At 40.4% G+C, this 16,730-nt stretch overlaps 1 protein-coding gene across 1 annotated transcript in view; it reads right to left on the bottom strand.

Moving 5' to 3' along the window:
• The window catches only part of saxo2 (stabilizer of axonemal microtubules 2), a 48,095-nt gene that overhangs the window by 17,717 nt on the left and 13,648 nt on the right, over positions 1–16,730 (bottom strand). Inside the window, exon 2 of the mRNA XM_048563036.1 lies at positions 5,945–6,124. Coding sequence (XP_048418993.1) covers positions 5,945–6,124 — 180 coding nt within the window. The remainder of the gene's footprint in view (positions 1–5,944; positions 6,125–16,730) is intronic.

The raw sequence follows: 16,730 nt of genomic DNA, 5'->3' as shown, positions 1-16,730 counted from the left end.
GAACCTTTTGAACCCAGATCAGCCTTAGCAGTCACCTATGTATGCACCAGAATCCTACCAAGCATCCCAGATGACAAATATGATCATCTTCTTCTTGAGGTGAATTCTATAGCTACTACGGAATGTTAGTAGATGCAATAAATATACAGGCTGTTTGACCCATTTCAGAGAATAGTGACATAATTCAGATGACAAATGCAACAGGTCCACAGACACTACAACGTAGTCCTGTCATTAATGGTGATCCATCAGGCTTCATCATAAGTTCAAATGACTTTTGATCTCCCTGTGCCCAACTGCAAACCACACGCCAAATTAACATGATCCCCATATCCTCTGGCCAGGTCATCTGTTTAGCTAATTTCTCAAACAACATGAGAAAGGCCTCTACATCTTTTTCATCAAATTTTGGTAATGTTTTGACAGATTTGTACGTATCTCCACTAGGTCTTTGGTTACGATGGGTTTGCTCATTATCAATCTCCTCCTCACTAAGCCTATCTTCTATCTTCATTTCCATTATTTTAAGTCAGCTTCCTGCCTAATTTACAATTTCTGAAGTTCAAAATGTCTTTCTTTCTCCCTTTCTTCTCTTTCTTTTTCTTTTCTTCTGCTCTGGCTCTCCTTTTCTTTTGCTCTGGCTCTCCTTTTCTTTATCAACTAACTCCCATTATCTAATTTTCAATTTAATTTTTTTCTAACTCTGCGGCACTTGCCTGTTTATCTGTATACCTAAATGCTTGGCTAAATCCCTTACAATTTCAGCTTTCCTCTTGTTCCTTGTTTACTCCAAATCTAACCTGTTTGCTAAGTCTAAAGGTACATACTTCCGCTGTCTTTCTAAAATGTTGGCAAATTTGGGAAGCATCCTCAAACCCCAGAACTTCTTCAGCAATTTTAAGATTTCCCCCATTTCCCCCACTTTTGATTTAACCAACAACAAGTAACTGAGATTTTCCACTTCTCACCTAAGTTTTATTTTAAAGATCTAGCACACTAATCCCCAAGTCTGTTTATGTCTGCTACCCCATATCTGTTCAAATCCATTCAGATGCAGTCAGATCCTGTACCCAAACCTGCCAGATCCCAGACTAGCTCCCAATCTGTTATGAAGGAGTGGTTAAATGAAAGAAATCCCTGACAGTTACTCGATAATCAACAAGTAACTATTTATTTATCTAACTCCAACAAATTCACAGAACTACTAACAAACTGAACAATTCCCCACCTAACTACTAACTATACACAAGTAAAATAGAATTCTACTGGTATGCTATTCCATTAGATACAATTCCCACATATAAACTGAACTAATTTTTAAAAATTAAAGATTAATCTCTCGAAATTACAGCCAGAATAAGTCTTCAGAAGTTTCTTTGCCTTCTCCGCCGTCCTCCCGTCAGGAATGCCTTCTTCCGTTGAATTCTTGTGTCAGGGAATATTAGCTAAGAGAGCTGTAGTACCTCCTTACTCTGAGAGCTGAGAGATTGCTGAAAGCCAGTGAGCTTCGAAATTTCCGTGAGAGCCAGCGCTTTTCTCTTTCTTTAGAGCTGATGGTGGTTGGGAGTTGTTCTCTTAACAGATGGTAGTTTGCTCTAACCTCAATTTTCAAATGCCATCTTCTTTTATACCCTTAATGACTTATTAATTTTTTGCAATAGGATTGGTCCGTAGTTGTCAAATAATCAGATTTAAATTTAATTAGGCTTTGGGACGTAAGGCCTGGTTTAAATTAATTGGCTAAGTTTAAAACCTGTTGCCTTGGTAAAAATGCTGCTTTGTCTGATAACAGTACAGCTTTTTGATACAATGTTTCAATTTCAAGAACTCTCTGGGCATCTGCTGATGGCTACAGACATTGTTTTTAATCTCTAAGCCTAAAAAAATCACATCTTTTATTGGGACCACACACTTAACCCCTTTCACCCCCACCACCATTCACCCCACCCCCATCATTTTGCAAACAAATTCTAACATCCTGCCTTTCAATTCACAAGTACTACACCAATTTAGCAACTTTGGGAAAGTCTCCAACTGAACCATGTTGGCTGGTGTTCTTGGGAGCTATTTAACTAGGGAGGTAGAGAAGTTTTAATTTAAAGAATAAAAGCAAGGTATCAAATTTGCTAAGATGTGATAAACCAAAGAGGAGAGACTAGCCAAACAAGAATGGTATTAATATGAGAAATGACAAGCAATCTATGAACGAAAAGATATATAGGGGGTATAAATCTAAGACTAAGTCTACAGATATCACTACAGGTTACAACAAAAAACAAAGGGATAAAACTAAGGATGGTATCTGAATGCATGTTGTGTTTGACAAAGAACAGATGGACTAAGATTTCAAATAGGGAAAAAAAAGTCTTATTGGGCAGCAATTACAAAGACATATATGCAAGATAACATGGAGTAGTACCTAAATAGTGAAGGGTGCCTGAACTTAGGAAGGATGGGAGGCTAGGAAAAAGGTGCAAGTATGGCTTTATTCATTAATTATGGAATTAAGACAATAGAGAGGATGTTTTAAATTGAGGAAACCAGGATATTTAAATTACTTGGTTACAGATAAGAAAGTGACAAGTGATAAAGGAACTTTTGGGAGTGATATTACCCCTAATGGTAACTAGGCAGCAGGGTGGAACATAAAGCAAGAAATAATGGAAGATTGCTAGAAAGACACAATGGTAATCATGGGGATTTCAATTTCTGTAGCCTGGAAAAGTCAGATGGGCAAAGATAGCCAGAAAAGGAGTTAAAGAATATTTTTGAGATGACTTCCTAAAACAGCATATTCTGGAATTAACAGGAGAGCAGGTTATACCAGGCTACCTGGTGCAATGGGATATGATTAATTTATGATCTCACAGTGGAGGCACGCGAGTGTAATAGTGACAAAATGATTCAATTTTACATTCAGTTTGAGGAAGAAATGGATCTGAGAGGACTTTAATAAACTTGAATGGGTCAATTTTGAGGACATGAAAGCTGTAGAACTACAAAGTGAATGGATAAATTAGATTGAAGCCTGTGTTAACAGAGATGCAGTGCTAGACATTGAAGGATATATTTCATAATGCACGGAATAGATACATTCCATCAAGCAAGAAAAATTCCAAGGGACAAATCTAGCATTGTGGTTAACTAGAAATATTAAAAGTAATGGTTAAATTTTTAAAAAGCATAGAATCATGCAAAGTCAGATGGAGGGTCAGAAGTTTGGATGAAAAATAAAAGCATCAAAGAATGACAGAAAAATAAATAAGGAAGGAAGGGAGAATACCTGAAACCTAGCCAGAATGATCAAAACATGAAGTATGAGTTTCTGTAAATATTTTTTTGAAAAGTTAACAGTTTTTGTCCAATTTAGAGCCCAGCAAAGGAAGATAAAGAAATCAATTAAGAAGAGACGTGAACATGAATACAGATCAGCGAGAATCATAAGAGTAGACTAGAAAAGCATCTTATGCTATGCAAAAGGGAAAAGATTAACTTGGATAAATATGGCTCATTGCAGGTGCAGACAGGACTATTTATTATTCTGGACAGGGAAAAATGGCTGAGAAATTAAAAGATTACAGAAAATCTCCCAAAAATCCAAGGTTGTTGCCATGCTGAAGTACTAAATGTAGTCAGTAAAGAGGTAGTGTTTGAAACGTTAACTGGATTGAAGTTTGATAAATAACCTGGACCAGATGATCTTCACCCCTGTGTATTGAAAGTGTTGGGTAAGAGATATAAGAGTATATTTCATAGTTCTATGGATCTGGAAAGGTTCTTGCAGACAAGAAGGTAGTAAATGTAATCCTGCTAATTAAGAAGGGAGGGTGAAGGAGAATAGCCTGACCTTAGAAGTATAGAGAGGTTGACATCTACTATAAAATAACGTGATAACTGAACAATAAGCAGCAACTGGCAAAATCTGATACAACCAACACGGGCTTATGAAATAGAAATCATTTTTGACAACTTGGGAGTTTTTCTAAGCATGTTGCTAATAGCGTAGATAAAGGGAAACCAGTGAATGTGATTTTCAGAAGGCTATTGATGAGTCCCCACACACGAGGGTATTAAATAATAGGATTGTATAGGATTGGGTGTAATTGGTTAAAAGACAGAAAGTATTAATAAGCTTTTAGAATGGCTGGCTTTTTCTTGTGGATAGCATATCACAAAGTGAGAGTGCTATATCTACAGCTGTTTACAATCCATTAACTGATTTGAATATTTGGTTTAATTGTAATATTTCCAAATTCATTGATGACATCAAAACTAGGTAGGAGTATAAGTTGTGAGGAGTATGCAAGAAAGCTTCAAGAGACTAATTGAGTGGGCTAGGACATGGCAAATGGAATGTCATGTGGATAGATATTAAATTAGTTACTCTGGTAGAGAAAAAAAAAACAACAGAATATTTCCTGAATAGTGAGAGCTTGGGAAGTGCAGGTTTTCAAAGGAATCTGGATGTCCTTGTTCACGAGCCGTTACAAGTTATTACACAGATGCATAAAGGAATTAGGAAGACAAGTGTTATGTTGTGCTGCATTACAAAGAGATTGAAATCCAGGAGAAAATATGGCTTTTTGCAAATGATTAGAAACATCGTCAGATCCTACTTAGTCTATTGTGGACAGTTTGGGGCTCCTTATCTAAGGGAGGATATCTTTGCCCTCGCAGAAGAGCTGTTAACATTCACCAGATTAATCCTTTGCATGATGGCATTGTCTTATGAGGAGGAATTGAGGAATGGAGGTTGACTGGAGGTTGGAAATTCTCAAGGATGACAGCCTAGCTCTCAATATCATTCTAATGCCCATTAAGCCTCAACCCTTACTCTAAAATTAAGAAATGCAATATATCATAAAACCTAAATTATGATGGTAAATGTAATGGCAATGCCCATTGATGAATCACTGCAGTTATAACACTGTCCACAGCACAATACAGCAGCAAATAACGGCATTCAAATTTGTCAGAATATTACCTGTTCCTGACTTCTCAGCAGACATGCTGCAGTCACCATCGACTGCCCTTGAGACAGTTTTTCATAGGGCTTCCAAAGCCCGCATTAAAATAGTGAGGAGAAACAAAGCTAAATTTCCAGAAGGGGTTAGAATGGTGACATTAGCCTCAGAGAAGAAGCATGTGAGGTCACAACCCAAAGCCATCCTGATGAATAAAAAGGCCATAAAAAGAAACCAGTGCAACATTCTGACAGCATTGCAAATTTCAAATAAACCCAAAAGATTATAAACTTTTTACATTCTCACCTCCATCACCAAATGAAAATCTGGCACCACATTAAATGATGTTCTTCCTTTGAGTCAACTGCAAAGCTGCAGAGTGCTATACACGTCCATCATAAACAACTTGTAATGAGGTTTTAAGAAATAAAGTGTGCCTCTTTTTCATTGATTAGCAATGTTTACCAATCCATTTTCAGTGGTGGACAAATGTTCAGAGCACCATTGAACTTGTTTGAGATTTATTTGCATTCTGGAGGCATTTAGCCTTCTTAAAATTAGTTTATACTGTCAGTACAATTAATTTATAAAATATTTTATAGATTTAAATGTGAAATAATTTAGCACAAATTATTTTGTACCCTTAAAAATTAAAATCTGTGAGAAGTCTTGCATCTAGATTAACAAAACCACAAAATGAATCCTCATTTTGAGTGGTCACTATTTTATAGATTATACTTTGATGTTAGTAAAAAAAAGCCATTCTATGGGGAATTTCTTGTCTATGTTTAAGAAATTGGCTTCATAAATTTATTTGCAAATTAATAATACAATGCCATGAGTAGAGCATGAAATACTGCAGTTATAGTACACATAAACAGTAGCAATATAATTTGTGCATTTAATCTGATCAAAGAAACAACTTTGTTGATCTATGGTTGAATGCCTCTCACTTCACCTCTCACTCTAAAGACACTTACCTAAATGTTGATGTTCCTTCCATTTTGTCACGTTTAGACAAAATTTCAGGTTTTGGTTTGTAGTTTTCCCTGGGCTTGATATCTCCATAGGAAGGGTATTTTTCATGATATTCAGTCAGCAGACAAGGCTGCAAAGTTTTGTCGTGGAATCCTGTTGGCATATGTGGGCAGTGATGCCGCCTGTTAAAAGAAAGGGAATAATGTTTACGTACTGATGCAGTTTTTGATATTTAAATCAGGGATGAGAATACAAATAACTATAAAACAATTAGCTTCAGTGTGCTTAGTGGTGTAGAATGAAGTCTAGAATTTATGTGTTTTGTTAGTGTTAATCAATTACTTAGAGGATTACCCTGTTTAAATTAGTGTGTTAGGCTTATATTCAGAGCAAAGAGAAATTAACAAAATATTAACAGCCAAAACCAATATTTTAACTATAAATTAAATGGCAAAGCAATGTCAGTGTGTAATCTTCCCATCTTGTACATGATAGTAATAAATATTGGGAATAAAGTGGAAATGGTAAAACAAATGACCAACTTTGGATTGGTTTCAATTATGCATAAATAGATACTTTTCTGTAAGATCTTCTTGTTAATATGATAATGCCCAGTAAATAAAGAGTTTGAGTCACATTTGCTTATGGATCCATATTTCTATTTTCTTATTTAATGGGATTTGTATGTTGCCAGGAAGTCCAAGATTTATTGCCCATCCTAAACTGCCTTTGAGTAAGTGGTGGTGAGCCACCTTCTTGAACTACACAAATCCACTTGATATAAATACACCTAGAGTGCTGTAAGGAAGGGAGTTGTGGGATATTGATCCAGTGACAGTGAAGAGTTTTAAAAATCTTTTCATTTTATTCTCTCTTGGCTGGGCCATCATTTATTGCTGGCCCCCAGTTGCCCTTGGTAAGTTGGTGGTGAGCTACCTTCTTGAACTGCTGCTTTCCATGTGCTGTTGGGGAGGGAATTCCAGTATTTCACCCAATGACACTGGAGGAACAGTCATATGTTTCCAAGACATGATGATGAGTGGCTTGGAGGGAAACTTGCATGTGGCGGTATCCCATGCTTGTGTGGCACAAATGTTGCTTGCCACTTCTCAATTCAAGCTTAAATATTGTCCAGGTCTTGTTACATATCAAAACAGGCTGCTTTAGAATCTAAGGAGTTGCAAATGACACCAAACATTGAGCAAACATGACAGAACATTCCTAGCTCCAATCATATCATGGAGGGAATGTCATTGATGAAGCAGTTGATGATAATTGGAAAATCTGTCTATCTCCTCCTTAAGTTTATTCTGTGTCCTGGTGTCCACTGCATTATGGAGTAGGGAATTTCACAGAGTCATGATGCTTTGATGGAAGTAATTCCTCCCATCTCTGCTACTCTTTAGCCTAAAATTATGAGCTCTCATTAAATTGACACACAAGGGGAAACAGCATTCTGTGTTCTCTGTGTCGATCCCCTTTAGCAGCTTCTATATTTCTGTTAGATCTCCTCTCATCCTTATAAACTCCAGTGAGTACAGCCCTAAGCTGCTCAATCTCTCCTCGTAAAACAAGCCTTTCATCTATGGAATTTATGTTCTTGGGTGACCATAGATGCTGTTTGAACAAAGATTAGGACATTGATCAAAAACTTGGTCAAAGAAGTAGGCTTTAGGAAGTGATATAAAAAGGAGAGAGCGATAAAGGCATTTAGGGAGGAAGTTCTAGAACTTAGATGTCAAAAAGCATAGCAGCCATTAGTGAAATGAAGGTAAATCGGAGATATGGCAAGGGCAAGAATTGTAAATATGTAACAAACTCAGCAGAAGATCTTATGGCATTGTTGTACATCACCAACTCTAGCCCAGAACCGTCTAGGGTCAAGTCCCGTTCCAAATCATTTCATGGAAGTTGGTGAGAGCAGGTCAGACAGCCTAAGAAGGAAATCTTAAACAATGACAGTATTTTGTCCATAATTGTTTGTATATATTAATTTGTGGAATGGCTGCACCCCTAGTTGACCTTGAGAAGGTGGTGGTGAGCTGCCTTCTTGAACTGCTGCAGTCCACCTGCTATGGCTTGACACATAAAATGCCATAAGGGAGAGAATTCCAGGATTTTGACCTAGCGACAGTGAAGAAATGGTGATATGTTTCCAAGTCAGGATGGTGAGTGATTAGGGTGAGGGTTAGAACATAGAACATAGAACAATACAGTGCAGAACAGGCCCTTTGGCCCTCGATGTTGCGCCGGCCTGTGAACTAATCTATGTCCATCCCCCTACACTATCCCATCATCATCCATATCCTTATCCAAGGACTGTTTAAATGCCCCTAATGTGGCTGAGTTCACTACATTGGCAGGCAGGGCGTTCCACGCCCTTAGGGTTAGCGTTAGGGTTAGCGTTAGGGTTAGGGTGAGAGTGACGGTGAGGGTGAGGGTGAGGAGGGTGAGGGTGAGGGTGAGGATGGTGAGGGTGAGGGTGAGGGCTAGGGTAAGGTGGCTTTGTGGAGAACTTGCACGTGGTGGTGTTCCTGTGTGTCTAACCTCAGTGGTGGGAAAGTTATTAGAAGGACTTTTAATGGACAGAATATAACTGCACCTGAAGAGACAAGGATAATCAAGGCTAGTCAGCGTGGACTTGTTAAGGGAATGTCACAGTTGATGAATTTGACTTTTTTTGGGTAGGTAACCAGGGATGTTGATAATGACATGGACATTAGGGAGGCTTTTGATAGGGGCCAACTGGTCAAGAAAATAAGAGCCCACCGGACCCAAGGCAAAATGGCACATTGGATCCAAAATGGCTGAGAGACGGGGGGCAGAGGATATTGGTGGAGGGATAGTTCTGTGATTGAAAGTCTGTTGAAAGGTTCCACAGAGGTCATGGCACTTATTACGACGTACGATAATGATTTGGACTTAGATGTGGGGATTATGATCAAAATGTTTGTGATTGATTCAAAATTTGGTAGGGTGGAAAATGGGAGAATTTTCATAAACCACAAAAGGATATCAATGGTGTGGTCAGGTGGGCAGAGCAGTGGCAGATGGGATTCAATCAGAAACATGCAAGATAATGCACTTGGGGAGGGTTAACAAGGCAAGGGATTACATTGTAAGTAGCAGTACTGATGATCAGAAGCATTTTGATATGTATTTCACAGATCCCTGAAAGCAGCAGGGTGGGTAGAGCTGGACGAACACAGCAGGCCAAGCAGCATCTTAGGAGCACAAAAGCTGATGATTCAGGCCTGGACCCTTCATCAGAAATGAAGTAGGCTGGGTAGATAACGTGGCTAAGAAGGAATATGGCGTACATAACTGTATTAGCAAAGGCATAGAATACAAGAGCAGAGATTATGCTCGAACTGTATAAAATGAGAGTTAGGACACAGCTGCATGTAGTTCTTGTTACCACATTATAGGAAGGATGTGGGGCCCTCTTGTGGTGTTCCCACCTCTGAACCAAGAGACCTCAGTTCAAGTCCCACCTGCTCCAGAGGTGTGTAATAACATCACTGAACAGGTTGATTAGGAACATAGTTACATGAAGGATATGATCGCACCAGACAGGGCACAGAGAAACTTTTCCAGGATGCTGGTGGGCCTGAGTTCTGAAAAAGAAGTTGGATAGGCTGGGCTTATTGTCCTACAAGCAGTGAAGGTTGATAGGAGAACTGTTAGAGGTGTGAAACAATATGCAGGGCATAGATAAGGTAACAGTTAGAAGCTGAGAGGAGAGTCAAGGAGAAATAGTTTCACCCAGAGGGTGACCTCACTGCCTGGAAGGGTGATTGAGTTAAAACCTCTCATAACATTTAAGCAGTTTTTAGATATTCACTGATAATACCATAGCCTTCAGGAGAATGGAATTAGGGTAGTGTGATCAGACCCTTGTTGATCAACAAGGACATGATGGGTCGAATGGCCTCCTTCTATGCTATAAATGTCTATGACTAAATGTTGCTTGTCACTTTTGAGCCAAAACTGGATTTTTTTGTCAAATTCTCGCTGAATATGAACTTAGATTGCTTCAGCATCAGAAGATTTGTGAGCTGTGTTGAACAGTACAATCATAGGGAACATTTCCACTAGAAGAAAGGTCATTGATAAAGTAGCTGAAGATTTTTGGGCCTAAGACACTACACTGAGGAACTCTTGCAACGATATCCTGGAGAGGAGATGATTGATCTCTGACAACTGCCACCATTTTCCTATGTGCCAGATATGATGCCAAACAGCAGAGATTTCCCTCTGAGACCCATTGACTCCATTCTTGCTAGAGTCCTTCATGTCCAAAACACTCTTGGACTGCTTTGATGTGAACTGTGGTTACTTGCCTCGAGTTCAAATATTTTGGCTACGTTAGGCTGAAGCCTGTAATAGGTTCAGGAGCTGAATGGTTCTATTCAAGTCCAAACTGAGCATCAGTGAGCAGACTAATTATTTCTGAGCGAGTGCATCTTGATGGCCAGTTTAGATGGCTTCCAAAATGTTTTACTAATGATCAAGAGTGGACTATTGTGGCAGTAATTGGTTGGGTTGGATTTGTTCTGCTTTATATGGCACAGTAAATACCCAGGCAATTTTCCACATTGCAAGCTAGATGTCAGTGTTGTACTGGGACATTCTGACGAGGACTGCAGTTAGTTCTATAGCATTCTTCAGTACTGTTACTGGAAATGTCGTCAGAGTACATAGCTTTTGCAGTATCCACTGAATTCAGCCATTTCTTCACATCATGTGGAGTGAATCAAATTGGTTGAAGGCTGTCATCTGTGATATTGAGGAGTTCAGGCAGAGTTCGAGATGGATTATTCCTTCAGCCCTTTAGGCAGAATGTGGGTGCAAATGCTTCCCTCCAGTTTTTTGCCCTGACATGTTTGACATGTTTGTTGCCCCCATCATTGAGGATGGCATAGTTGTGAAATCTCCTCCTCGTGTTAGTTGTTTAATTATCCACCACTGTTCACAACTGGGTGTAAAATGGACTGCAGAACTAGATCTGATGCAGTGGTATTGGATTGCTTTATACGTTGCATCACTCGCTGCTTCTACTGTTTGGTACACAACTATTCCTGTTTGGTGGCCTCACCATGTTGATTCCTCATTTTCAGGTATGCCGGGTAGTGCTACATATATACCGTCCTGCACTTTTCCACTTAATGCGTGGAAAGTTCTTTGCACTATGCGTGGAAAGTTCTTTACACAGAGGGTAGTGGGTGCCTGGAACATGTTGCCAGCGGAGGTGGTACACGCAGACACGTTAGCGTCTTTTAAGATATATTTGGACAGGTACATGGATGGGCAGGGAGCAAATGGACACAGACCGTTAGAAAATAGATGACAGGTTAGACAGAGGATCTTGATGGGCGCAGGCTTGGAGGGCCGAAGGGCCTGTTCCTGTGCTGTAGGTTTCTTTGTTCTTTTCATTGAATCAAGATTGATCCCCTGGCTTGACGATAACGGTAGAGTAGGGTTTATGTGGCCCATGAGGTTACAGATGTTTGAATACAATTTTGCTCCTGTTAATGGACGCCCAAGGTTAAGTTACTGGATCTGCCCATTTACCACAGTGATAGTGCTGCAAAACACAATAGAAGGTACCCTCAAACTGAAAATGGACTATGTCTCCACAAGGAACCGTATGGTGATCACTCTTCCCCAAAGAGTCAAGATCAGAAGCATCTGCAGCCAATAGATTGGACAGGAAGAGATCAAGAATATTTACCCTCTTGTTGATTTCCTCAACACCAACCACAGATGCAGCATAGAAATTGTATCCTTTCAGACTCAGTCAACTTAGTTGGCAGTGGTCCTGCTGAGCTACTGTTGGTGATAGACATTGAAGTCACCCACTAGAGTACAGTCTGTACCCTTGCCACCCTCAGCACTTCCTTCAAGTGGTGGTCAACATGGAGGAGTGTAGATTCATCAGTGACAAGCAGTGGCTTCTTTTACCATGCTTGACCATGACACTTACAAAGTCATGGCACTTTATGGGCTCTCTCAGGGAGACTCCATTCTGACTGTATTCCACTGTGCCACCTCTGATGAGTCTGTCTAACTGGCGAAGCAGGATATACCTGGGGCTGATGACATTGTCTATCAGTTACCATTCTTTGAATGTGACTACGTCGTGTTACTGCTTGATTAGTCTGTGGGGCAGATGTCCAATATTTGTCACAACCTCTCTAGCTGGGAGTGAGGAAGACTGTAAGGTTGACAAGGCTGGGTTTGCCATTGTCAATACAAGTGCTTACGTTGCTGTCAGATACTCTAACTTGTTACATTCCATTATTTTAGGCTTTCATAGCAGTTTGATGCAATTGAGTTGCACCATTTCACACAGTAGACTAGCTTTTAATCCCAGATTTATTAAGTAAATTCAAATTTCACCATTTGTGTGGTGGGATTCTAACCCATGTCCCCAGAGCATTAGCTCTGAATTACATGGTCCAGTGTAATACTACCATATCACTGCCTCCCCAGTGACACTTCAATACACAGTGAATAGAATGAGAGATATGAAAGGAGCTCAGGAAGAGAAACAAAATGTTTTGTGGAAGATAAAGTGTCTGGAGGACCTTAAATCAGGAGAATATAGGTGTAGAAAAGTTTACATTGCAATTATCAATTGTTAAACCTAAATTACTAGTTAATCAAGTTATATTTAGGTGACAATACTGGGAAAACATTCTAATCTGCTTATCTTTAAACAATAGCCCTATGCAGATCTGAGTATCAATTGCAGTTACAATTTTAAGATTATTTGAAACAGCCATTATAAAATGCAAATTGTTTATGATGACCCTTATTTTGTATCATATGATTGCTTTGCACTAACATACTGGAGCAATTTTAAATCAAGGCACAAAATGCTCAACGTCTGCTTATTGTTATTGTCGTAGGTTTGAGCCATCTTGAGGCCTGCAAAGCCCTTAGTTCAGAGGCCAAGTCCTGCTGCAGCTCAGTAAGAGATATAAGAGTAGGCTGGCTGCCACTCCGGGCTGTCTGTAGATTGCGCTAGAGATAAGTAGAGCCATCCACCAGGTACCTTACATACTCAAAGCATTGGGCCAGCTCTTGATTGTGGGCCCAGGAGTGATCCTGGACCTTCTGGACACGCAAAGGTATAAAGTTACAAGAAAGCTTTTTTTCATTGGTCTCAAGAAATCTATTTGTACAAGCCATTTGTCAGGCCTCTCAATGCCCAGTGCTAAATGGTCAGCATGTAACTCTACTACATGCTAAGGACTGCATGACTACATCAAAGGAGCCAAGGCAAGCCATCTGATGTCCTATCATAGCATTTTGAAGGGTTGTGAAAATGGAGCAGTAAATGACCAGATGCATTTTCAGGCTGCTACCACCCCAGGACTTCCAGGTGAGTAGCCTTATATTCAGTTCGATGCATTCTTCAAGCATTATGGTGTCTGACAGAGTGCCTAGCCTTTAAACAAAAGATCTAGTAATGTCTCAGAGAAACTGTCCTTCCATAAAAGATTCATACTGCAAGCATACTTATTTTGTAATCAAACTGAAAGCAGTTTATGTCTATCAAAAAGCAAACTCTTTGCAGCACTGAAAACATCTTCTTTGATATGCTTGCCTCAGCATGGACTTCTGGGATAGAGTTTGTCATTTCATTTAATCTACCAGAATTTTCATTTACTGATTTTGATTGGAAAGAATTCCTCCAATGCCTACAGCTTTTCAAGCTTCCTGAACATGGTGTGCAAGCGGTAGTAGGATGTTGTCCTTGAAGGTCCATTAATTGCAGTGAGCCAGAAAAGCTTCATGCCTCAGATCTAATCAGGCAGATGCAAGAAGGTGACATGGGCCCCAACCACACCTTTCTATCCTATTAAACACTCCCATACAACTAAACTCACTTCAGGGCGGCCACTAAGTTCAAACTATTAGTTATGTTACCATGTCCTCAAATGCCAACTGCCACCTGCAGAATATTTCCAGCATTTTTTTTGTTTTTATTACACTGTCATGAAACACCTTGATTTCTGATTGAACTCATAATATCACCCATTCTGATCATTGCTTTGCTGTAGTTTCACTGAGCCTATTTCTCCCTATTAATTGTATTACCTCATACCCTTCTTACTGCATTTAACAAAGCAGAGACATACAAAAGGAAACATAATTCTTTCAGTTTTGTACACATATGCAGTTATCTCTAAAATGTTAAGTTCTAAACCTGAACGTGATGGTAAATTATTCATCTAATATGCTGATGGTTAAGGCAGTAACACAAGAGTAAAATTAAATAGGTTGGTGATTGAAATCAGCATGCTGGATATAAATTGTACAATAATTAAAAGTTGTTTACATCTGTTTTGATTATAAAGGTAAAAGGAATAGTCATAGTCCCAGAGGACTATTAAACCTCTGCAGCTCTGATGAAAAATGATATGCTTTTCAATGATTATATTGAATAAGCACATGTAAATTCTGAGACTGGCTTTTAAACTTGTTATTAATCTAGCAATGGCGTATTAAAAATGAACATTTTTTTAAGACAATTAATAATGGAGATGAGAATTGAGATTGGTAGCCGGCACTTTGATGTTTGATTGTTAATGTTTAATCTTTCTCTGTGCAACCATATTTGTCAGATCAGATTTGCATTTCACAAATGTGCAAATGTTTGTTTAGTCCTGAGTTCGGAAAACAAAGCTCACACTTACTTTTCATTATTTGTGTGGCAGATCAATTTTAAAGGGATTTTACCCACTTTAGTGGCAATGCCTATAAATCATTGAGGACACATATTTGTGTACATATATTCATTTAAGCTGTTAATAATTCTTAAAATGTATCAAGCTTGTGAAAGAATGCAATTAGATGTTGAAGATCAATTTCACAATTTATACGCTCTGTACTAAATGATTTATTCTACAGAAATATTTCTATTTAAGATTAAAAATGAAGTTAGTGTCACACATCAAAACAGTATTTTTAAAATTTTGTTCATAATTGGATTTAGATGTTGCTGCCTATTCCAGCATTTATCATCCGTTCCTGATTGTGCTGAAGAAGGTGGTGTAGAGCTGCCACCTTGAACTGCTGCAGTGAAAGGAGCATCCACAATCGTGAAGGAATGAGTTCTGGGATTTGGGTCAATGGTAAGTGGATGCAGAAGTGGATTAACTGATTTGCTCTTGCAGAGAGCTGGTATGGCTACAAAAGGCTGAATGGATTTCTTCTATACTGAAACTATACTACAGTTCAATCATACCACATAGTTTCAAGGTAACAATCTATAGCAACCAAGATAATAAAGTGTGAGGCTGGATGAACACAGCAGGACAAGCAGCATCTCAGGAGCACAAAAGCTGATGTTTCAGGCCTAGACCCTTCAACAGAGCGGGGGATGGGGAGAGGGTTCTGGACTAAATAGGGAGAGAGGGGGAGGTGGACTGAAGATGGAGAGAAAAGAAGATAGGTGGAGAGGAGAGTATAGGTGGGGAGGTAGGGAGGGGATAGGTCAGTCCAGGGAAGACTGACAGGTCAAGGAGGTGGGATGAGGTTAGTAGGTAGGAAATGAAGGTGCGGCTTGAGGTGGGAGGAAGGGATGGGTGAGAGGAAGAACAGGTTGGGGAGGCAGAGACAGGCTGGGCTGGTTTTGGGATGCAGTGGGGGGAGGGGATGAGCTGGGCTGGTTGTGTGATGCAGTGGGGGGAGGGGACGTTCCCCACGCAGTGGTCGAAAACGCCCTTGACCGTGTCTCCCGTATTTCCCGCAACACTTCCTCACACCCCGCCCCCAGCACAACCGCCCAAAGAGGATCCCCCTCGTTCTCAAACACCACCCCACCAACCTCCGGATGCAACGTATCATCCTTCAACACTTCCGCCATCTACAATCCGACCCCAATACCCAAGACATTTTTCCATTCCCACCCTTGTCTGCCTTCTGGAGAGATCACTCTCTCCGTGACTCCCTTGTTCGCTCCACACTGCCCTCCAACCCCACCACACCCGGCACCTTCCCCTGCAACTGCAGGAAGTGCTACATTTGCCCCCACACCTCCTCCCTCACCCCCATCCAAGGCCCCAAGATGACTTTCCATATGAATCAGAGGTTCACCTGCACATCTGCCAATGTGGTATACTGCATCCATTGTACCTGGTGTGGCTTCCTCTACATAGGGGAAACCAAGCGGAGGCTTGGGGACCGCTTTGCAGAGCACCTTTGCTCGGTTCGCAATAAACAGCTGCACCTCCCAGTCGCGAACCATTTTAACTCCCCCTCCCATTCTTTAGATGGCATGTCCATCATGGGCCTCCTGCAGTGCCACAATGATGCCACCCAAAGGTTGCAGGAACAGCAACTCATATTCCGCTTGGGAACCCTGCGCCTAATGGTATCAATGTGGACTTCACCAGCTTCAAAATCTCCCCTTCCCCCACCGCATCACAAAACCAGCCCAGTTCGTCCCGTCCCACCACTGCATCACACAACCAGCCCAGCCTGTCTCTGCCTCCCTAACTTGTTCTTCCTCTCACCCATCCCTTCCTCCCACCTCAAGCCACACCTCCATTTCCTACCTACTAACCTCATCCCACCTCCTTGACCTGTCCGTTTTCCCTGGACTGACCTATCCCCTCCCTACCTCCCCACCTATACTCTCCTCTCCAATAATCTTCTTTTCTCTCCATCTTTGGGCCGCCTCCCCCTCTCTCCCTATTTATTCCAGAACCCTCTCCCCATCCCCCTCTCTGATGAAGGGTCTAGGCCCAAAACGTCAGCCTTTGTGCTCCTGAG

The sequence above is a fragment of the Stegostoma tigrinum genome, chromosome 33, assembly GCF_030684315.1.
Source record: "Stegostoma tigrinum isolate sSteTig4 chromosome 33, sSteTig4.hap1, whole genome shotgun sequence".
In the NCBI taxonomy this organism is placed as follows: Eukaryota; Metazoa; Chordata; class Chondrichthyes; order Orectolobiformes; family Stegostomatidae; genus Stegostoma; species Stegostoma tigrinum.
This window is presented reverse-complemented; position numbering and strand designations above follow the sequence as displayed.